The 21,246-nt window shown below is 44.4% G+C and overlaps 3 protein-coding genes and 1 long non-coding RNA gene across 7 annotated transcripts; 3 read left to right on the top strand and 1 right to left on the bottom strand.

The window, feature by feature from the left end:
* The first annotated feature begins 926 nt into the window (after positions 1-926).
* Positions 927-5,079, top strand: cryzl1 (crystallin, zeta (quinone reductase)-like 1). 2 transcript variants are annotated; one of them, XM_069538708.1, is made up of 13 exons: positions 944-1,143; positions 1,860-1,937; positions 2,026-2,098; positions 2,186-2,230; positions 2,334-2,402; positions 2,595-2,728; positions 2,902-3,013; positions 3,193-3,213; positions 3,520-3,618; positions 3,734-3,843; positions 4,046-4,151; positions 4,253-4,298; positions 4,512-5,079. In XM_069538708.1, exons 1-13 carry the CDS (start codon positions 1,078-1,080, stop codon positions 4,609-4,611), a joined length of 1,059 nt encoding a protein of 352 aa, XP_069394809.1. In that variant the 5' UTR covers positions 944-1,077; the 3' UTR covers positions 4,612-5,079. The 2 variants fall into 2 exon arrangements, with proteins under 2 accessions (XP_069394810.1, XP_069394809.1); XM_069538709.1 differs by lacking the exon at positions 3,193-3,213 and having other exon boundaries at positions 927-1,143.
* Positions 4,986-13,330, bottom strand: setd4 (SET domain containing 4). 3 transcript variants are annotated; one of them, XM_069538706.1, is made up of 13 exons: positions 13,211-13,330; positions 8,876-8,975; positions 8,645-8,740; positions 8,411-8,448; positions 8,037-8,125; positions 7,685-7,921; positions 7,292-7,351; positions 6,786-6,915; positions 6,526-6,700; positions 6,124-6,202; positions 5,868-5,948; positions 5,656-5,779; positions 4,986-5,559 (listed from the first exon to the last, which is right to left on the bottom strand). In XM_069538706.1, exons 2-13 carry the CDS (start codon positions 8,949-8,951, stop codon positions 5,383-5,385), a joined length of 1,362 nt encoding a protein of 453 aa, XP_069394807.1. In that variant the 5' UTR covers positions 8,952-8,975; positions 13,211-13,330; the 3' UTR covers positions 4,986-5,382. The 3 variants fall into 3 exon arrangements, with proteins under 3 accessions (XP_069394807.1, XP_019964858.2, XP_069394808.1); XM_020109299.2 differs by lacking the exon at positions 13,211-13,330 and adding an exon at positions 9,629-9,768; XM_069538707.1 differs by lacking the exon at positions 13,211-13,330 and adding an exon at positions 9,411-9,525.
* cbr1 (carbonyl reductase 1) lies at positions 9,688-12,687 on the top strand. The gene is made up of 7 exons (XM_020109301.2): positions 9,688-9,871; positions 10,633-10,747; positions 11,087-11,256; positions 11,461-11,568; positions 11,718-11,926; positions 12,066-12,119; positions 12,307-12,687. The coding sequence occupies exons 2-7, from the start codon at positions 10,635-10,637 to the stop codon at positions 12,478-12,480; spliced, it is 828 nt and encodes a 275-aa protein (XP_019964860.1). The 5' UTR covers positions 9,688-9,871; positions 10,633-10,634; the 3' UTR covers positions 12,481-12,687.
* LOC138413635 (uncharacterized) lies at positions 12,809-13,811 on the top strand. Its single transcript, XR_011246046.1, has 2 exons — positions 12,809-12,919; positions 13,187-13,811. It is a non-coding gene; the product is annotated as an uncharacterized lncRNA (long non-coding RNA).
* The last annotated feature ends 7,435 nt before the right edge of the window (positions 13,812-21,246 follow it).

The following is a 21,246-nucleotide window of genomic DNA, read 5'->3' as shown; positions in this document are numbered from 1 at the left end:
GTGGAGGGGGGAAACAGCGCCCCTGCTGGTGACTGCGCAGACTGACGCCGAAACTCCACAGAGTTTATCAGAAGTGACAGAGATGTAAAGAACGCGTGTGTGTGTGTGTGTGTGTGTGTGTGTGTGTGTGTGTGTGTGTGTGTGTGTGTGTGTGTGTGTGTGTGTGTGTGTGTGTGTGTGTGTGTGTGTGAGAGGATGGAGGTCAGGTGGAGCAGGACACACACACACACACACACACACACACACACACACAGTGAACACAGACAGGAGGTGAAGTTTGGAGGCCAATATTCTACTGACCGATCGCTGTATTAGCCTGAAGATTGCACTCATTTCTTTTCAGATTAAGTTTATTAGATGTAGTAATAGAAATGCTTTTAATGCTAGATAAGACTAGATTGTATTAGAAAGCAATAGATCAGTACATCAAGCAATAATACAATCTCCATCTCCATGAACTGCAACACCAAAGAGTCACTTAAATACTGACGCATCATTATAATGATTATTTCCCAATTTGAATAATGATAATAATTAACATTTATGTACACACTCTTTTACATACATTTTTTATTTAATATTTTATTTTTATTCTATTGCCTCTTCTTAAAATTCTGACCCAGCTGCTGCTGTAACAACTGCATGTCCCTGATGTGTGAATCAACAAAGTTTGATCTCATCTTATCTTATTGTTAACATGTTCATATCCTTATTGTATTTTATGTAAATATTGTATTCTTATGTACATTATGGTCTGTATTCCAGAAAGGACAGCACAATAATTTCAATGCACAGGGAAACGTGTGTTTGACAATAAAAATCTTTGAATCTTTGAATCTTAGTTACTGCAGATAGTGCTTTTGAGATGTAGTGATACGCAACGTCCAACAGAGGGCGGTGTCGCAATGCGGTTAACACCACTCGCCAATAATGAATCACCGAAGAAGAAGAGGGGCGATCAGCTGATTGGAAGCCGGAAGCTGCAGCGTCTTCTTCAGGGGGAAATAAACAACAACACATGATCATTATCAGTTTCATCGGTGTTAAAGTTCCATCATCGCGAGCTTCTCCGTCAGTATGAAAGGTCTATTCTGCAGATCTGGGGTCAGTGACGCGCAGCCCAAGTTCGTCATTCAGGAAACGGTGAGTTTGTGTTTTCACCTCCAGGATGTTGATGACACGATGATCAGACAGAGACACTGACGCTGCAGCACAGACACGAGCTGTCAGTGTTTCATCTGAAGCTGCAGCACAGACACGAGCTGTCAGTGTTTCATCTGAAGCTGCAGCACAGACACGAGCTGTCAGTGTTTCATCTGAAGCTGTGGAGCATGGTGGCAAGTTTTAATAAAGCTTTTATTTTGACATCTTATTTGTTAAGACTTGTTATTCACAGACAATAATAAATGATCCAGTGATCAGGTTTTTACATCAGTAATAAACTATTCAACATTTGTTGTTATTTGCTCATTGATGCATCAACACCACAGAGGAGATACACAGATTATTTACAGTCTGTGATTACAGACATGTTGTATGTGTCTGTTTTTATCAAATGTTTGAACGTGTGTCTCTGTTTTGAATGTTTCTGTTGTTTGTGTCTGTGTTTAAATGTGTTCTTTGTTTGTTTAAATGTGATGTCTGATTCCGACACGGATCAAATCGTATCAGTTGTGGTAGATTGTGTGTGACGCTGTTTTTTCAGTGGGAGAAAGGATTGAATGATCCATGTTCGATGTCTTACAAAGAGCTTTTGTTTTTCTGTATTAACTTTTGTCCGTGCAGCTGATGTTAACCTCTCCCTGGTTTCAAGTTGTGTTTCTCTGTCTGACAGTTTGTGTCCTGCTCTTTCTCTGCAGACTCTTCCAGACGTGTTAGGCAGCCATCAGGTCAGAGTTCAGGTGAAGGCGTGTGGACTCAACCCACTGGACCTCAAGGTACTTTTAACCTAACTGACCCGTGTAATTCCACTTAAATCACACGGTTAAATGAATCACTGCTGACTCGTCTCCTCACCGCTCACAGTTGCTCGCTGACGTCGGCATCCAGAGAGATTTAATTCCTGTCGGCAGAGACGTGGCCGGGGTCGTCCTGCAAGGTCGTAAAAATGCAAACAGTGAGATTCCTCACAGACCTGGGGTCAGCAGGGGTTTAACTGGTGTGATTGTCTGTGTTCTCTCTTCAGTGGGACCCAAGGTGTCGTTTTTCCAGCCTGAGGACGAAGTTGTCGGTAAGAATCTTTATTTTATAATCTCTTTATAGAAGCAGTCGTCATTACACTTACTTTAATGTACAGTTTGTTATCACGTCTTACCTCAACCTCTCCTCTCCAGGTGTGCTTCCCCTGGACTCTCCCTGCTCTGGACTCTGTGACGTCATTGATATAGATGAACACTATTTAGGTATTGCACTGTACACACACACACACACACACACACACACACACACACACACACACACTTTTCCTAGTTCCTCCCTGTGAAGCCCAACACGACAGTCATCTCTCTCAAAGCTACAACGTGATGTCACGAAGACTAAATGAAATTAAACTGATTCAATAAACACGTGTGTGTATTTCTCTTTTTGTCGTCCAGTTCAGAAGCCAGAGAAGCTCAGCTCTGTGAGTGTTGCGTCAGCGCTGCGTGACGGCCTGTGTGCTTACACTGCTCTACACACACACGCTCACATGGCAGCCGGACACACACTCCTGGTCGTGGATGGAGCAAGTGTACGTAAAAGAAAAAAAACAGCTAAAGAATCAAAATCAAAAATGTGTCATCTGACCTTTGCTGTATTTCTTCTCCTCCTCGTGTTTCCTCCTTTTATAAATAAATACCAAAAAGACTTTGAGTGTTGCCTGAGTTTCAGTGTTCATGTATTCTGTCTCCTCTCCCCTCTCAGTCTTTTGGCCTGATGTGCATCCAGCTGGCCTGTTACCACGGAGTGAAGGTTCTGACGACCTCGCATTCGCCGCAAAATCACACTTTCCTGGAGCAGCTTCGACCCAGCGTGGGTCTGTACGGCTCCGTAGCTCTAACATCTGTATTAAACCTCTCTCCGTCTGCATTCTCTACAAAATCACAGCAGCTGTAGTAAAAGAAATCTTCTCTTTGCCGATCATCTCATGCTTCTGCTCTGATTTCAACCTTTTTATCTTTTCTGTGTGTGTCCTCACCTTCATGTTGTCCTCAGGTGTTCAGGATCCTTTAGTAGGTGAGATCTTTTCTCTCCATCAACACTTACCTGCTTCCTCGCTGCATTTCTAACTCTTACTAAACAGTGGTTGTTTAACTGCATAATTGTCAGTATATATATATGTTTTTGTATTTCCTGCAGCATTTAAATCATATGTTACTTTCATAATCAAAATAATGAATAGAAATGGTTGGGTTGTTATTCTAATGTGGATAAAAAATTAAACACGGCACGTGGTGTATAGAAAATGAACTTTTTCAGTTTTAAGTCTGTTAATTTGAGTTGACTGGAGTCGCTCGTGACATCACGTGTCTGTGTTTGAAGCCAGAGTCATTCCAGTCTATAACGGCTCGTCAGACCTGCTGCCGCTGGTGTTGGAGGAGACGGGAGGACTGGGGGTGGACATAGTGATCGACTCAGGAGGTGAACACACGGTCAACACTGATGTTTTTAAACGTTAAATACGTCACGGTGGTTCTGAATGGTTCTAAACCGTCCTGACACCAGAGCACGTTGCTGTGACTGTTTGTGTTCATAGTTCATCTGCTGGAGGAGGAGGAGTCAGAGGAGATGCACCCACACAAACATGACATCATCAGTGCGCTGGCAGTGGGGGGGCACTGGGTCACGTCCCACCAAGACCTGCAGGTGAGCGGGGGTCAGACCTCGAAGCTGCATCTTTACTGTTGTATCTCACATGATCTCTGTCTCTGAGTTACAGTTAACTACTGACTTGTTATTGTCATACACATCAATTCAAAGGTTCATGTTAGGTTTAGAATCTCAGGATAAAACTATTCCCAATAAGCCGTTACGTCGTAGAAAGCACCCGTGTCTTTGTATTTCACAGCTGGATCCTCCAGACTGCAGATTAATGCATCTAAAGTCAGCCTCTGTGTCGTTCCTCAACCCTGAAGTGTGGACGGCTTCCTCAGCTCAGCAAGGACGATACCTCCGTATCCTCTGCGTGCTCCGAGGGTTCAATGTAAAAACATAACGCACACGATCAAGCTCCTACACGTTCTGCTTTAAGGTCTTTAACAACCTTCACTAACAGATATTCTGAAGGACATAGTGGAGAAGATGGCAGCTGGAGTTCTCAGGTAAAAATCAAGCTCTTCTGTCTTTTATCATAAAGTTCACACGGTGGATTTGAAAAACTTTTAAGATCATCGCACAAAAGTCACTGCAGATGTTTTTACGTGTCGTCGCTGTTACCTCCAAAGGTGAAGATTTATCGTCTCCCCCACAAAGATGCACAAACTATAATCTAATCAAATCCAATCTGTGTGTCTGGTTTCACTCGGTGTCCGCAGACCTCAGCCGGAGGAGGCGGTTCCTCTCTACGAAGCCACAGTCGCCATGGAGACCGTCCAGCGTCAGCAGAAGAAAAAAGCTGTTGTTCAACTCTGCTGAGATCTGAGGCAACAGTTCAATGAATGAACCAAGTGAACCGATATCATGTGGAAGAAAGAGGAGAGAAACCTGTCGTCCCTTCATCACTGTGACATCACTGAGAAACAGAAACTCACATGAAGGGGGGGGGGGGTTCCTTCAAATACACATTCTTATTCTAATTCTCACATCCAGCCTGTGAATATGTGACTATGACCCATATCTCTGTGATCACTGTCCGTCACCTTTTATTTCTCTGAGAATCCACAAACCTATAATTAACTCCATCATCACAAACTTTAAACGAGACGGACGCTCCCAGACATTCCTCCGCCAGCGCTAACGCTCTATCTCGCTATGTTAAAGATTTACAACATAACAAGAATCGTAATAAATGTTGTGTGATGTTACTTTACTTGAACATTTGAACTCTTGAACAGTACTGTGCCATTTCATCATAAAATAAAAACATGATTAAATTAAAAAACACTTCTGCCTCTGTGTAGTTTTCCTCTGTTTCCTGGCTGTTGTTTAACTTGAGTCCAGAGGGAAACGAGAGTAATTCCAGTTACTGCATCAGAGACCTTCTCCTCAAATGATGGCGGTGGTGGTGAGCGCCTCACTGTCTCGCAGCGTACCAGGAATCGAACCCGATCACAGGACGTCCTGCTGCCTCTGTCAGCCGCACTGCTCGACCAGCGGCGCAGGAACATGGAGACTGACCAGCGTCTCCAGTTACTCCAGTGATATCGACAGAAACTGCAACTAGCAGGCAAGCGCACTGATCAGAGGTCAGCTCACGGTGTCAACGTCAGGTTGGCATGGCAACGGTGCATCCAGTTGTCTCGTCGTGCCTCGCTGTGCCTCAAGACAGCGTCCCAGGATGCACCTCTCCTCCAGTCGCAGTGACTGGACCACGTCAAGCTGCTCCCTGACAGACTGGTCACACTGCTGCAGCAGGACGGAGATCTACACACACACACACACAAATCATGTCATGTGTTGCATCACTGGGAGGAGTGTGTTGGAGTGTGTGTGTGTGTGTGTGTGTGCACGTTCACTCACCTCATCCAGAGCTGCCTGTGTGTCCTGTAGAAGTCGCTGACAGAGCGTCTCGGCCGTGCGGACGCTCCACTCCTCCCTCTCTTCACACACCGCCTGGCCGAGCAACACTGCCTTCCACTGGTGACTGTGATAAACACACAGAGTCAAAGCAGAACAATCATGTGGAGCTTTGTGTGTGTGTGTGTGTGTGTGTGTGTGTGTGTGTGTCTTACTACAGTGTTTGTGGCATGGACAACAGTCTGAGAGCCGTCATCAGCCTCCAACTGAGGCCGTCGCTGGACACAGTCAGGTTACTGAAGGAGGAGAACGGCAACAGAGAGAGAAATGAAAAACTCAACTCTCCACAACTTTCACGCAGGAAAACTTTCTAACTGAGCAACATATAAAAGAGGAGGAGAGTTGAGCTGTCATGGTTTGTGTATTAAAAGTGTTTATACATAATCATAATGAAAATGTAAAATCACTCACTGAACCAGGTTGTTCTCTTTAAGAAACTTCATCTTCGGGATCAAACTCCTGTCGTCTCTTAAAACGTCACAGAGAAGATCTGAGGGATTAAAACAAACAGGTAGAAAATGAAACTATAGAAACGTTAGTCTCTTTATCTACTCACTTATAAAATGAAACGTTTATTGTATTAAGACATTAATTAAATGTATTAATAATTATCATTAATCTGGCTTTGGTCATTGATTTACTGAAAATTAATAAACCTCCACCTCTAAATACAGAGGCCATGACCTCAGGGTCGTCAGTATTTAATTACACTAATGGATACACAGAGTTTTACCGAAGTAAAACTAAAGCATCAAAAACACACAAACAAGCTGCTTCAGACACAAATACACAAACAGTACTTCTACACTGTACCTGTGTCCACATACACCACACTGTGCGGGTTGCTGGGGGCGACAAAGCCGTACTCTAACAACAGGCGCTGGTTGTCATGGGAACCGTAGTTTATGAAAGCCTGCTGGTAGCGCGGCGTCCCGGAGACGCTCCTGATCTCGTAGCATCTGGTCTCGTCATTGAAACTCGCTTTTACCTGGAACCACAAAAACGATGTTTTCATGGGATTTACAAAACTCGTGTGTGTGTGTGTGTGTGTGTGTGTGTGTGTGTGTGTTTACCTGCACGTCAGGCTGGTGGTTGAGCAAGTCCAGGAAAGGAGCTAAAGCGTAAACATCCTGTCCGGACAGGAAGTCGTTGGACGGGTGGGACATGAAGACGGAGCGTGTGTTGACACTGCACCACGCCCACCTGGAGGAGATCGACATCTTATTAAATCATATATTCAGATTAATTTACTACCTCGATCAATCCGCTCATGCTGATTTACATGTATTTAAAAATAATTGGCCGTGTTGACATCCTGTTATCAAACACTCCTGATTAAGAAAGAGATATTTTACAGTTTAACCATTAATATTTATGTAACTGAATATAAATAAAAAGTAGAAGTACATACAATCGAATATATAGAATGTGAATTAAGAAATAAACACAAACTGGACACACCAACATGTGAAAGGCTCATAACTGCTAATCAGCGTCTAAAATAACAACTGGAGTGTGTGTGAGTGTGTGCGTGCGTGTGTGTGTGTGTGTGTGTGTGTGTGCATGTGTGTGTGTGTACCTCAGTGCTTCATATGTGAACACCTCCTCCACAGGTCGACTCAGGATTGGCTGCAGGGATCTGGACCAAAAAAAGAATCAGTTCCAGTTTAAACTCCTTTAAAGAATTACATGTTTAGAGATGTGCACGATTACACGTGATATTTATAAAACAACAACGTGTTATATTTTATCTCTATACGTTTTTCAAACATCACCTTCAGGCACCGGGTTTCTTTTTGCACCGGAGGAGACGTTACAGTCTGAAACAGCTTTTATCTAAAGCTACTGATTCTCCAACACTGTTTTATATTTCCACTCACATTCTGAAAGTCACGTCACATGTTGTGCAAACAAACTTGTCCTCACACGCAACCTGAGCAACTTGCTTCAGCGACCTTTGCCCTGAACTCACCCGAAGAAGCCACGACTGGAGGAGTAGAGTTCTCGCACCGCCTCCCTCTGCTCGAGCGCCCGCCTCCGCACGCAGGCGGGCAGCAGGCTCACGGTGTCGTCTGTGAAGTAGGCGGGGCAGGTGTAAGCGGAAGGCAGCGCGTCGATGTAGGGGAACCAGTCGGAGGCTTCCCCTCGGTGCCGCTCACGCACGAGGAACGCACAGAGTGCCAGCAGGGGGGAGAGGCGGTGCTTCCAGCTGCGGAGGAGAACAGAGACAGTTTGGATGATTCTCTCGTTTGAATCTCGCAGGTATAACAGGAAACAGAAGATTTACATCAGCTGATGTGTAACAGGTGTGTTTGAGTGTTGACCTCCTGATGTACGGCCCCAGGTCGCTGATGAGAACAGTCGAGGTTGTGAGGAGACACGACTCTGGCAGAGAAATGAGGAGCTGGCCGGGCTGAGACAGAGAAGAGATTTAAAAACACATCACAGATCACGATTCTACACAACTGAAGCACAACGCTCGGTCCAGGACAGATTATTAAGATCTGCACTGAACCCAACAACCCTCCGACTGGGTGACAAGCTCCCAAATCAACCTCTGCTGCAGAAGTCATTACGAGTCAGTTAAGCTTGAATAACACTCGTTGTTAAATGGTTGGGTTTTAATGAACTCATTAAAACACAATCACAGAATCCATGTTATTACTACTTTCTCTCTTTTCTGCATCAGCCTGCTCACCTTTATAGTTTTGAGAGTCTGCAATCCTCTACCTGTGTCTGCACGGACAGAGAAACACACACACACGTTTTTAAGAACCTTTTTAAACAGCACAGCAAATAATTAAATTTAAATTTATTGAGTACATGATGTTATGTATCCTACATTTATATCACATCCTTTTCAGTACTTATTTATCCAACAATAGACATTTTACAGGGTTCATGTCGTACATGTAGGAAACCAGAGTCGTACCGGTGAAGAGAGCCGGCTGCAGCAGAGATGACGTGAATCCTCGTTGGTGGAGAAACTTCATGAGCCTCACGTACTGGAGCTGATGACACAGAGAGACTGAACGGACAAAGAGAGAGAGAGAGAGACAGAGACAGACAGAGAGAGACTGGTGATGGAGGAGACCAGCAGAGACACCTCAGACTCCAGAGTGTGTGGAAGCACCACACACGACTGAGACAAATGTTTTTATACCCGACTGGACAGAACTTTCACATTTCTGCCTCCTCTTCCTCGCAGCTCGTCCAGCTCGATGGCTGCGACCCGTCATGACACGGCATGAACCTGTGACCCCCTGTGGTGGGAACACACACACACACACACACAAAAGCAATTCCAATTCCAATTCCACGTGTAATGGAGGCTATGAAAAGAAGATATTCCTCTGAAGAATATTTGGATTCATATATAAGTACTAATACTAAACTGGTGAGTATTTTCACAGATGTATAATTGCTCCTGAAATATAACTTGAACAATTCTCTTAAAATATTCCTTGAATATAGAAACAACACTAAACAGAATGAATCATGTCTTAATAAGTATTTTCCCTTTTCAATCTTTAAGCACATTAACAGTTAGATATTACATATTATATATATATATATATATATATATATATATATATATATATATATATAAAGACATTGGTCCGTGTTTGTGTCCGTGACACGTGGAGCTGATCAGCGGGGCAGGTGAGGTCCTGCAGCCGAGTTTGGACACCGATCACCGGACACACTGGACAACTGACACCGGTCGGTTCTTCTTCTGTTTCTGCAACTTTCACCGGAAACCTTCACTGACGCTCAAACTGCGTCTGTGCTGGTCACACGATGAAACCCTAAAACACTCCCGTCATGCATCGCGCTCACGGACACATCGACACAGAGTGCAGAACATTCGTCACGTGACTGTGGATCGAATAAAGTCCAAATAAAAGTTCGGTACCTGGAAACTATTTTAAACATCGGCCCCGCGCGGCGACGCCTTCTCCAGCCCACGTGGTCAGAGTGTTTACTTCCGGGTGTGCGCGGTGACGCTGCGCAGAGCTCCTCCTCCTGCAGACTCTCTCTCTCTCTCTCTCTCTCTCTCTCTCTCTCGTTCCCGTCGTTTTCCTGCAGCTCTTCACTTCTTCTCCTCACTCCTTCTCCTCACCTCCTGTCTTCATCAGCTCCTCGTCCTCAGATCACAGTAAGAAACCTTCATTTCGACCTCAGGGTCAAACCCAGAGACTCGTTCACAGCGACAATGTGGATTTATTTCATTTCTTTGAATAAACGTGTGAATCGCTTCCAGCTGCTGGTCAGCTTTGTGCAATCAGGTGAAAAGATCCACAACTTTATTTAAAACGATGAAACAAGGAACTCCTGACGCAAACAATCCGTCTGTTCTACTGCTGTTTATAATAATATATATATATATATATGAATTAATAAACTTACATGTGATAAGAATCCTGCAGAAACTCTTGCAGAACCTGTTTTCATTTGTATCAGGTCACTAAAGTTACCACAGCTCTGAATGTGTCGCTGCAGCTCAACAAATCTCTTTTCATATCTCAGTCAAAAACATCTTGAAGCTGATTTCACATCAAACCGATCATTTTAAAACATTCGGCTCTTATCATCTTAATTCCAGTGGATAGACGTTTCGTTACTTTAGCTTTAGTTTTCCTGGATCATAAAACTGAGTGAGATTTGTTTTTGTCACTGTTCTCGCCCTGGGATTGTCACCATGACTAAGCAAATCTTATCTCCCTTCAACCTGCCCTCCTACATGGCTGACAATGGAAGTGACTCAGCTTTTTTCCAGACAGAGTGGTGAAGTGTTTGTTTACACACGGCCGATAACTGCATGTGTGTCTAATGCGTGTTTCCTACATGTTTAAATAAAGACTATTTCACATGTGAGTTCATACACTGATGTCTCTCTCTCTCTGTGTGTGTGTGCAGACATGTCCACTAAGGTCGCCGTGGTAACGGGCAGTAACAAGGGCATCGGCCTGGCCATCGTCCGAGCGCTCTGCAAACAGTACCAAGGAGCCGTGTACCTCATGTCCAGAGACGAGTGGGTAACACCTGCACCAGGCTGATGTGTCCGCCTCACCGTGGTGTCGTTCAAAATTTATATTAGACGATTTAATAAGTTAGAAAGATAGATAGAGAGACAGAGAGAATGATTGATAGATAGAGAGAGAGATAAACAGATAGAATGACTGATAGATAGAATGATAGATAGAGAGAGAGAGAGATAGAGAGAATGATTGATAGATAGATAGACTTGAAGCCAAATATAAATACAGATTTAAAGATAAATAACTCGTGCATTAGACTAACAGCCTGTAAATGATGGTGCAAAATAAAGCTTGTGGACGAGGTGGAACTAAATGTGTGGCTCTCGTTCCAGGGGCCGCGGTCAGGAGGCCGTGGCGTCTCTGTCCTCGGAGGGACTGAAGCCCATGTTTCACCAGCTGGACATCAACGACCTGAGCAGCATCACCACCGCCGCCGCCTACTTCAAGGACAAGTACGGAGGAGTGGACGTCCTCGTCAATAACGCTGGGATCGCATTCAAAGGTCAGATCAGAATTACACACTGATGTGTCACACGTGTACTTCACTTCAGGCAGACACACCAGAACGTTCAAATATATTATTCAGGATTTAAAACATAAAGTCATAGAATAAAATGTGTGTTTGCAAAATAAGAGATATATTAATACATCGGAACAAATAAATATGGAAAACGGTGTCACATGTAAACTCTCCCTCTCTCCTCAGTGTCCGACACGGCTCCTTTCGCCGTCCAGGCGGAGGTCACGCTGAAGACAAACTTCTTCGCCACCAGAGACATGTTGACTCACTTCCTGCCGATCGTCAAAGCAGGAGGTGAGGACCAAGTTGGACTTGAACAAACGTTCCACTTTACAGTTTTTAAAGAAGTAGTTCACTGCAGGTTTTCTTCACCAACACGTGCTAAAAGATGATAAATCAGTTTGACGTGAGAGTGACAGCGAGGTTTGAATTTGTATTTTCAGGTCGTGTCGTGAACGTTTCCAGCTTCGTCGGCACTCGTACTCTGAACCAGTGCAGCCCGGCGCTGCAGGAGCGTTTCCGCAGCGAGGACATCACCGAGGACGAGCTGGTGGGACTGATGCAGCAGTTCGTGGACATGACCCAGAAGAACGAACACAAGCCGGGCGGCTGGCCTGAGACGGCGTACGGAGTGTCCAAGACCGGCCTGACGGTAAGATCCGTCCGTCTGAGGATTTATCGTTACAGGAAAAACCAGATGAGATTCAGATCACACTCGTTGGTGTGAAACAGGGATTCAAAGATTCAAGAAACTAGAAGAAGTGATGATGTCAACGTGTTCTTGTTTTTAGACTCTGTCCATGATCCTGGCTCGACGTCTGTCCAAGGAGAGACCCAGTGACAAGGTAATCACTGCAACGACTTTCAATCAAATAAAAAAAACAGCTTCAAATGATGTTTTATAATAAATACATCACAAGTGACGTTGTAAATTCTAGAGTCAAGAAAATGTCCTTGTATCTTTTTCTCTCTTTGGCCTCTCGGCTAATTTACGGGTTGTTGTTTACATTATTATAATTTACTCTATCATAGATCTTGCTGAACGCCTGCTGTCCAGGATGGGTGCGCACCGACATGGCTGGACCGAAAGCCCCCAAGTCACCAGACGAGGGCGCTATCACTCCGGTGTACCTGGCCCTGCTGCCGCCCGGAGCCACTGAGCCTCATGGGAAATTTGTCTCTGATAAAGAGGTTCAGGTGTGGTGAAAGGGTTAAAAGAGTGTGTGTGTGTGTGTGTGTGGTGGTGGTGGGGGGGGGGGGTTACCACAGTAACCGTGTACTATTCTTTGTAGGTGCTGGAAGAAAAAAAAAATTCACTTTGCCTTTTAAAAATCAGATATTTTTTTCTTAAAAAATATTTTCTACTCAAATGTTCTGAAATCAAAGACAATAAAAAGTTGTTCTGGCAAAAAATACTGTGGAATTCTTTTTCATTAAAACATCCCACACACACACACACACAGGAACCAGTGTCACTTACAGAGTTTCACTGAAGCCAAATGTAATTTCCACTTTGCCCTGAAGCCTTTAGAATCTTTATCCTTCTCCAGAATGTGTTGGATAAACAGAGTACACCTGCGTTCTCGTGTCTCTCCAGTGAAATCCAAATGCCCGCAGCGCTCGTTAACGCCAAAGTGCAAAGAAGGTCAGAGACGAGGAATCAAATATTTCTGTTGTGTGGTTTTTTTTTTTTTCCAGAGATAAACATGATTTGTACAAAAATGTTCTGGTGGATATCCAGATTTATCGCTCCCTGTTTGTGTGTTTTAAATCTTTGAGGCAATAACACAGACGACTGTTTGGGTCCATGCACAGTTTATACATTGTGTGTGTGTGTGTGTGTGTGTGTGTGTGTGTGTGTGTGTGTGTGTGTGTGTGTGTGTGTGTGTGTGTGTGTGTGTGGGAGTTGTAGAGACCACGGTAAAGCCTTGATTACCTTGTAGATAAAACCAATCCACGCAGCCAGAGAACGAGAGAGCGAGACGGAGCGAGAGATGGCCACAGATGATAATCCTCTAATCCCTGCTGTCTGCCAGAGGAAACCCCGTCACACGCCCCCCTCTGATCGTCATAGTGACCGCGGTTATCGTTGTCTGTAATTGATGCACAAGCGTTATAATTAGTGTATTGATCCTGAAGTGGGGGATTCCCTCTGAGCTCAACCACAACAACAACAACAACAACAACAACAACAACACTGTCCACGTGTGACTGAGATTCAACTGAAATTCAACTTTAACAAGTTTCACAAGGTCACACCATCGTTGTAATTTATTCGTTATTTTACTCGGCTCCATCTATTTTATTTGTATTATTCTTCTCTTTCATCTTATTTGGAATATTTTATACAGATTTATAATTAATATTTCTTTTTTACCTCTTTTCTTCTGATCTTTTGAATCTTTTATTTAGTATGAAACTTGCTTTATAATTAAAACTGCCTTATCTTTAACAGCCACGCGTTTTACATAATTCATATATTGTGCAATGTTTTAAATGTCTCTACCTCGTAGACAAAAATTAAACTTGCTTATTTACTTCACGGGTAATTTTCAAACCGGTTTTTTTTAAAAACGTATTTTAATCAGACCATCTTTCAGGAGCTGTTTGCGTCACATGTTGAGGATCGAACTTTCTCACCCTGACTCAGCAGGAAACAGGTTCTCGTCTTCATCGTGTATCTGCAGATGAAGATCAACTCTTGCAGCTGATTGGTCAAAAGTTCACACATTTTCAAACTGATCTCCTCAACACAAAGAGAAAAACCCTGACTCCCGACCTGCTGAATTAAAATGTGGTTCCACCAGAGGACCGCTGGGCCGCGGTGGAGGAACGAGCTCCACCAGGTTCTAATATTACACATGATAACGTCAGTTTGGAACCTGATGCTTTATCGTGCAGATGGCTGCATCAGCAACATCTGGATGCGTCTCCTCTTTGGTTTATACTACAAATGAAACGCCGCTGGCCAGCTCCGTGTGCAGGTAGTGTCCTGCGGCTCCGCTCGGTGTTGCTGCTGTTCCCACTGTTCACCACAGGATGTCTGTAAAGCACCACGTCACTCCTCCGCTCTCCTGCAGATGCTGCTCATCACAGATTCCTGCTTTTTACAGCCTCTCTGCATTCGGCGCCTCAGCACGAGCTCCGTGCATCCGCCCCCCTCTGCCTCTGCCTCTGTCAGGTGAAGCCAAATGTTGATCAAATTAAAATAAATCGACGTCATGAAGCCAGCGACGGTGTAAACAACAAACATCCACTGATGTGTGCTCTTGAATGACCTTTACGAGGACGCGACGCCCTCACGAGGAAGAGTTATGGTCATTTTAGGTCAGTCGCCATTTATAGGTGCTACTAAATCTGTTTTATGCCCGTTCAAAATGTGTCCGTCGGTGCGCGGCGTCGCTGCAAAAGATAGCCTGATGGGAGGTGATGGCTCCTATTTACAAACCAGTGAAGCAGCAGTCTGTGATGTCACTGTGATGTCAGTCGAACCCGCCAAGTTTGACGTTAAAACTTGATGGACACGCTCAGAAGCAGCGAAGATGTTGGACCGCAGCTTCGTTCACCGACAGACTGTGGATGGAGATGTTGCCGCCACCTACTGGCCACGCACACTTTGTGTTCTGTGAAACAAAGGTTGTGTAGAAAAGGTCAAAGCCTCCAGATGCAGTAAGTGAGAGAGGGTCGGGGTCAGTGCTGCGGTCCGATCGACTCCAGATGTGTTGCTGAGGAGGAAACGAGGCGTCGAGTGGTTGCTGAGAAAATCCAGAGAACGGACAGAAAGACGGACAGACCAGTGTTTCTGGATTCATCAGCGGGATATGGATTGTTGGTTCAGGTTGGGATTCAGCTAATATTGGGTTGAGGCTAAGGGTCAGTGATTAAATGTCAGATTAAATGTCATATTTATATGTCAGGAGAGAAATCATGAAAAAACACGACCGAGGGAAAAATAAACATAACATCAAAGTCGGTGGCGGCTGCGGGGGGGGGGGGGGTCGAACCCAGCTCTACAGGAAGCGGCGTGTCCACTCCAGAGACTTTACAGGAGCGGCGCCTCATTCTCCTGCTCTGTGATGGAAAGGACTCGCTGCTGACATCACACAGAGCCGAGGGTCTTCAAGGGGGGGGGGGGGGGGGGGGGGGGGGGGCACTTCAGAGTAACAACACACGACGGGGGGAAGTTTTTACAACACAAATGATTTGAGGAGGGAGGAGAGAACTCACAGGGAATAATTCAGGGATCTTTAAATGATGGTGCGACTTCGATTGTGGTAGTGGTTGTTGGACAAGTGGTTTGTGGTTTGAGAGGATGGAGGAGGAGGAGGAGGAGGAGGAGGTTTTCTTAACCACACAACCGTCCCCGCACCAAAAACGAAGTGAACAGGAAGTGAAGGTCGATGGAATATAAAAATGCTTTTAAAGCTTGTCACATAGTTAACGAGGTTTTTGCACGACTGGATGTTTTGAAGTTGTGTTAATGTTTTGATGGGAGTTTTATTTTTTCCTCCTCAGCTGCTGCACTCTTTTCTTTTCAGTGTTCCTCCGACACATTGAGTTTCAAATCATGGCGGACAGATTCAATCTATGGATATTTATCCCATAAAGTTTTTCCATTGCTACGTTAGCGTATGAGTGACCATGAATCCTATTTCTGACTTTAGCCCCCTCTACTACCCGATGGTTCCACCTGGAGACGCTGAGATAAACAAGCTAAAGACAAAGAAATCAAATCAGGAAATATAATAACACCGAATGAAAAAACCCAGACTGCCTCAGGTCTAATCTACACGTGAATCATCCAAATTAATTATCCATTCAGATCCATCTAATTCTTTGGGAACTAACACTCAGCCTCTTCCGGCGCCCGAGGCAAAAATCACAGCATCCTTGAGAATGTGGGGAGTGAAATATTCGTGGTAAGTTGAGATAAAGAAGGTTAATTACAGACTAAATAATCTCCATTACACCACATCGTGAACATGCCCTGTGATGTCAGGATGTTTGCTGCTGCAGTAACACAGATTCTGCACCAGCGTGTAATTGAGTCTTTACAAGAAAGTGTTGGAGACACCGAGGTGCTCCGGCTCTGGTCATCGTGTCAGTAACTACACAGCAAATTCTCCTCTGATAAGTTTTCAGTCTTGAGCGGCGGATTATTTGATGTTGACATGTGCTGAGTCGACAGTTGTTTGTTCCCCGACAAAGCTGATGTGAGGCTGAATTAGCTCTGACGGGGTGAACTTATTAACGCTGGCACTTTGTTGTTGTTTGTTTAAACACGCTTCGATGAACGCGGACGATTTCGCAGCACAGAGATAAAACGGCGTCAGATGTCAGCGACGCAGAGTTCTGACGCTCGTGTCTGGTTTGTCTGGAGGACGACGTGCAGCCGACGTCTCATGCGGTCAAACAAAGGAAAACATCTGGTCAGCGGGATGTTACGTTTCAACAGCTGGAAGAAAATAAAAACCTTTAACGAGTGAAATCAAGAAAGAAAAGACTGGACACTGACAGACCAGTGACACTGTTCAGTTCTTATACCCTATTTAGTGGATTGGTTCCCACAATGCATTGTGAAAAGCACAATCGATGGTAACTAACCCAGCAAAATGTACCATCATGCAGCTGGTAACTACACCAACATGAACCCGACTTCGACACAAGCTCTCCTGGGACAGAAGAATGTTTCTGAAAGTCAGTCTCATGTCGACGATGAGCTGAAGGATCTTCACCCCGACTGAAGAAGTTTCAGGATTAGTCTGTGCAGTGGAATAAACTGTAGATAATTATAATAATTACAAGTATTTACCACCAGCACAAAACAGAATCCTATATTTTATTTCTGCCTCAAACGTCCTGCAGAGAACCGTCCTCTCTTATCGACGGGAAGGAAAAGATAATATCATAATGATGAAAAAGATGGAGATAATAAAAAGCCTCGGAGCCTGGTTAGCTGTGAATATGTAAACAGAATAAATGTCTGAGAAACGTATCCCCGCTCAGAGAGCCGTTAAAAACTGCTCCACAATAACTGCTTGTTATTGTTTCCTCACTGCTGCTGCCTCTCGATGCTCGGGAGCAAAACAGCTGAAGTCACTTTTCAATGCACGAGTAAAGTTTGCATCTGTTCCACGTGAACAATAAAGTGTGAACTATCACAACTGGAAACTTAACGAGCAGCTCGCTAATTCAATTAAAGTGCTTCAGACGTTGGTGCCCTGCAGTGGACGGATGAAAGAAATGAAAAAGACCTGGGAACACGTGTGTCAGTAATTTTAGAGTACAAACCCCCTCATTATATTCGTATATTTAAATGTCCAGCTTTCCTTACATCTATTAATGTTTTTTAACCTCTGCTCTATATTGTTAATAATCTCATTCTCTGTGTACTCGGAGCCGTGCAGAGCTGCTTCATGCAAAGTTCACGTCGACCTGAAACTCAGAAACTCTGTGAGCAGAACAAAGAGCTGTTGTGTATCGTTTCGATAAAGCTTTCAGTTTGAATACGCCTCGTAGAAATGATAAGATCTACTGAAAACGTACATGAGCCTGATTGACAGCTCAGACCGACTCGTGATTGGCAGGAGGTGGAGCCGCGTCATCAGTTCTTCTTCACAGGTTATGATTTAACTAAATTAAACCGTGAACGAGCCACAGGTTGAAAAGTAAATAAAGGTTAAATATGTAAATCACAAGCATCGACCCTCCCCCGCTCACTTCACTGTGATCCTGCAAATTCTGAAGTCTCATGAAATCACACGTGGAACGATGACATCACACATCAGGCCTCGGGTAACTCTCTGATCTCTCTCAGTTCTTGGAGCTCACACTCTGCAGACGATAGAGGAAATACCCCTCCACTCATAGTCGTCCTGCTTCATGCTTCACCTCCACAGACACCGAGGAGCTCGAATGAGTAAGAAGACAAAAGTGACGACTAATGATCCGCGATGTTCTGTACGAGGGAACAGATCGAACAGAGCGCGAGCGCAGATCTGCCTTTTTCCTCAGATCCTCTTGTGATGTCACGTGATCATGGCTCTCACTCCGCCGCACTGGGAGGGACCATCAGGGTTACATCACGCCGTGCGGACGCCGGGCGGGGACGTTCACGATGAATCTTTTACTGTGTAGGATTCATCCTGTGCCAGGGGGGCGGAGCTGCAACGTTCGATTCCTTTCCAACTGCACGGTCAGAGGTCGCTGTCACAGTTATCTTTACATGTTGTGATTATGGTTCAGAAAAGAAACGACGGCGTGACGTGAGAACACGTGACTTTTTATCTCGACCCATCCGTCAACATGACGGAGGCAGGGCTTATGAAATGTACTGCGGTCAGCCACTAGGGGGTGATCAAGATGTTTTCTTTCCTCTAAATGAAGCGATATCAGAGTTTACTGCTTGTTCTGCTGCCCCCTGGTGGTCAATAGATAGATTTATTAGAGTTTCTAAACTGTGAAATAATCACAAAAATAACTGCAGTTCACTAAAAAACACTGAATCTGGTTGAATCAAATACGACTCGATTGCAGATAAATCAGGAAGGATGAACACAGTTTTATGTCACAGGACGTTGCACACAGGAAATAGTAATATGAATTAAATTAAATAATAATAATATGACATGAGGGTTTGCTCCCACAGGAATCACTGAACCAGCAGGTTTGACGACACCAGGATCACGAGTTCATCCTCTCTACAAACCAGACTACGTGTTTTCATCCAAAGTCAAAATGTTCCTGTGAGTCACTCAGGTTAAGTCAAAATCTGAATATGTGCAAACCTGCGTGTGTGAAGAACCATCAGCCGACTCCGAGGACTCTCCTCCCGTCCACAGATGCCTCCGCGGCTCCAGCGTGACCCCGGCTCAGGTGCATCTCCGGGGATCTCATCGGCTGTCACATCCCATCTCGTCACAACCCGGTCGGCCCATATGTTCCTGTGGCGGGTATCCTCTTCCTCTGTCACCTGTGTGCCCCGTAACCCCGCTCCGAACCTGGAAACCAGAGAGCCACCATACGGGACGCACTCCCCCAGCACAGGAAGTGGTTATTTAAAGAGCCGGTCACATGTGAAAATAAATAATGAAAACGTTGGCGAGGTAAATCTGTCGTCCTGCTGAGAGGTTCAGTGGAACATATGTGTGACATTTATATGAAACCATCGTCGAATCGGTTTGAACATGTTTTAATTTCTGTTTCTTTACCTACACACACCTGCAGAATACTTCCATACTTCAATCTCAACCTTCAGATTCACTTTTCTTCTTTTGCTTTTCCACTCATGTCAGATTCGAGCTGTATTTTTATGCCTCATTGGCATCTTTCCTCCTGTTTGTGTTTTGGGCTGCAGCTGATAGATGGAAAGGTTGCGGAGGCCTGAGCTGAATGGATTTCTGTTCTGGACTCAGATGGTTTATTGAGCGGAGTTTTCTACCTGCTGGGAAGCTGCCAATACGCCAAACTTTTGAGAGACAGCCTTTGATTTGTTACTCCACTCCGTGGAACCTGTGAGCGCAGGGAAGCGTCAGAGTCACATCACATGTTCAGTTTTCAGTTCACCGATTTGAAAATAATACTGCAGATACCTGAAGGTTTGGACGACTGGATGAGTAGTAATTCAATCAGGAGAGACTTTGATACTTGACCATGGAGATGGATATGAGGACTGGAGGTTACCAGGCCCCCGCAGTTTGTATACGTCCTGCATGCGGCTCCACGATCATTTATCAGTTCTACATTACTCTGGTTTGTAGTTTTATTAATATCTGTATCTGACAAACAACTGCAACACAGACAAATTAAAGTATGAATGCAAAAACAATTCTCTTAAAAAGTGGAAGAAGCATTAAACGAACATTAACATAATCAAGACCATCGTAAATGTATTCAAGACATAATCATTCAAAGTATTTGAACGTTTTTAAGGCCTAGAATCCAGATGACTGCATTGAGGGCAGAAACTCCGCTCAAACAATTCTCTCCTTTTTTAATTAAATGCAAAATGCAATTAGAACGGAATGTCTAAATAGACAATATAATTGCAAAACTACCTTCTTAGCATTTTAAAGAGGCCAAAGGTGAGACAGAAGTCAAAGAAGAACCTGAGTCTAGATGAGACTCAGACATTAATTATCCATGTTTGCCATTTAAGGGGCACATGGTGAAGACAGAAGATCTAAAAGCTCTTTGCAGCAGTGGTGCAGAGAGTTTCACAGCGTTCGTGGTAACTGTTGTTCTGCACGTCATGTTCTGGTGACCGTACATCACCAGTGCACGTGTAAGGATGTAGTAAAACCCCCAAAGGACGACTGGAGATACACAGAATAAAAAAATGTTTCAGTGGAGAAAAGAGGAGCTCCATTAAAGAAGAGGAGGAGAAACCACAATGGTCGATTTGTGTGATCCAAGGAAAACAGTGGAGTGTGAATCCTTTACGACTGGAAACATTTCCCCGTGTAATGAATCGTGGCTCCAGTTATTTCACACTGATGGGAACACTGGGGAAATGGATTCACACAGAGAACAGAGGTTGAGGCTGTGTTAGTCACAGCAGCAGCGTTTTTTAAAATCTTTTATCACCGGCTCATCCAGACGCCTCAAAACTCCCAATTAGGTTAAAGGACAAAACTTCTGCACTTCAGTTCCGTCTGCATTTCAATGTGCAGAAACACGATTTAATGAAACGTCTTCCTTCTTCAGTCAGAACGCTGTCACTCACATGACCGCGAAGGCCAGTGTGACGTGAATGAATAACAACAATCAACAAAACTAGATGAGCTCTCTACTCAACCTCTCTCGTCACGTTAAAGTGAGGCAGCACATTGAAATGGGATTATGTGACAGACGGGTTTGTATCTATCGCAGCAGATCGTTCACACGGCTTCAAGGGGAAATCTGGGGGTTTAGTATTTTGCCCAAGATCACGGGATTGAAGCAGCGACCTTCTGGTTAGAGGACGTCCCTCTT

Source organism: Paralichthys olivaceus, chromosome 14 (assembly GCF_024713975.1).
Source record: "Paralichthys olivaceus isolate ysfri-2021 chromosome 14, ASM2471397v2, whole genome shotgun sequence".
Classification (NCBI taxonomy): domain Eukaryota; kingdom Metazoa; phylum Chordata; class Actinopteri; order Pleuronectiformes; family Paralichthyidae; genus Paralichthys; species Paralichthys olivaceus.
Note: the sequence above shows the minus strand (reverse complement) of the source record. Positions and strands in the feature narration are given on the sequence as shown.

What these genes read in the sequence shown, in the direction of transcription:
- cryzl1 (XM_069538708.1), top strand. Translation starts at nt 1,078, where the DNA reads ATGAAAGGTCTATTCTGCAGATCTGGGGTCAGTGACGCGCAGCCCAAG. An exon ending in GGCCGGGGTCGTCCTGCAAG is followed by an intron (nt 2,099 to 2,185) that starts GTCGTAAAAATG and finishes TTCTCTCTTCAG; the next exon opens with TGGGACCCAAGGTGTCGTTT. An exon ending in GCAGCTTCGACCCAGCGTGG is followed by an intron (nt 3,014 to 3,192) that starts GTCTGTACGGCT and finishes TGTTGTCCTCAG; the next exon opens with GTGTTCAGGATCCTTTAGTA.
- setd4 (XM_069538706.1), bottom strand. Translation starts at nt 8,951, where the DNA reads ATGACGGGTCGCAGCCATCGAGCTGGACGAGCTGCGAGGAAGAGGAGG. An exon ending in CTGGGGCCGTACATCAGGAG is followed by an intron (nt 7,922 to 8,036) that starts GTCAACACTCAA and finishes TCTCCTCCGCAG; the next exon opens with CTGGAAGCACCGCCTCTCCC. An exon ending in TCCAGTCGTGGCTTCTTCGG is followed by an intron (nt 7,352 to 7,684) that starts GTGAGTTCAGGG and finishes TTTTTGGTCCAG; the next exon opens with ATCCCTGCAGCCAATCCTGA.
- cbr1 (XM_020109301.2), top strand. Translation starts at nt 10,635, where the DNA reads ATGTCCACTAAGGTCGCCGTGGTAACGGGCAGTAACAAGGGCATCGGC. An exon ending in TGTCCAAGACCGGCCTGACG is followed by an intron (nt 11,927 to 12,065) that starts GTAAGATCCGTC and finishes TCTTGTTTTTAG; the next exon opens with ACTCTGTCCATGATCCTGGC. An exon ending in AGGAGAGACCCAGTGACAAG is followed by an intron (nt 12,120 to 12,306) that starts GTAATCACTGCA and finishes ACTCTATCATAG; the next exon opens with ATCTTGCTGAACGCCTGCTG.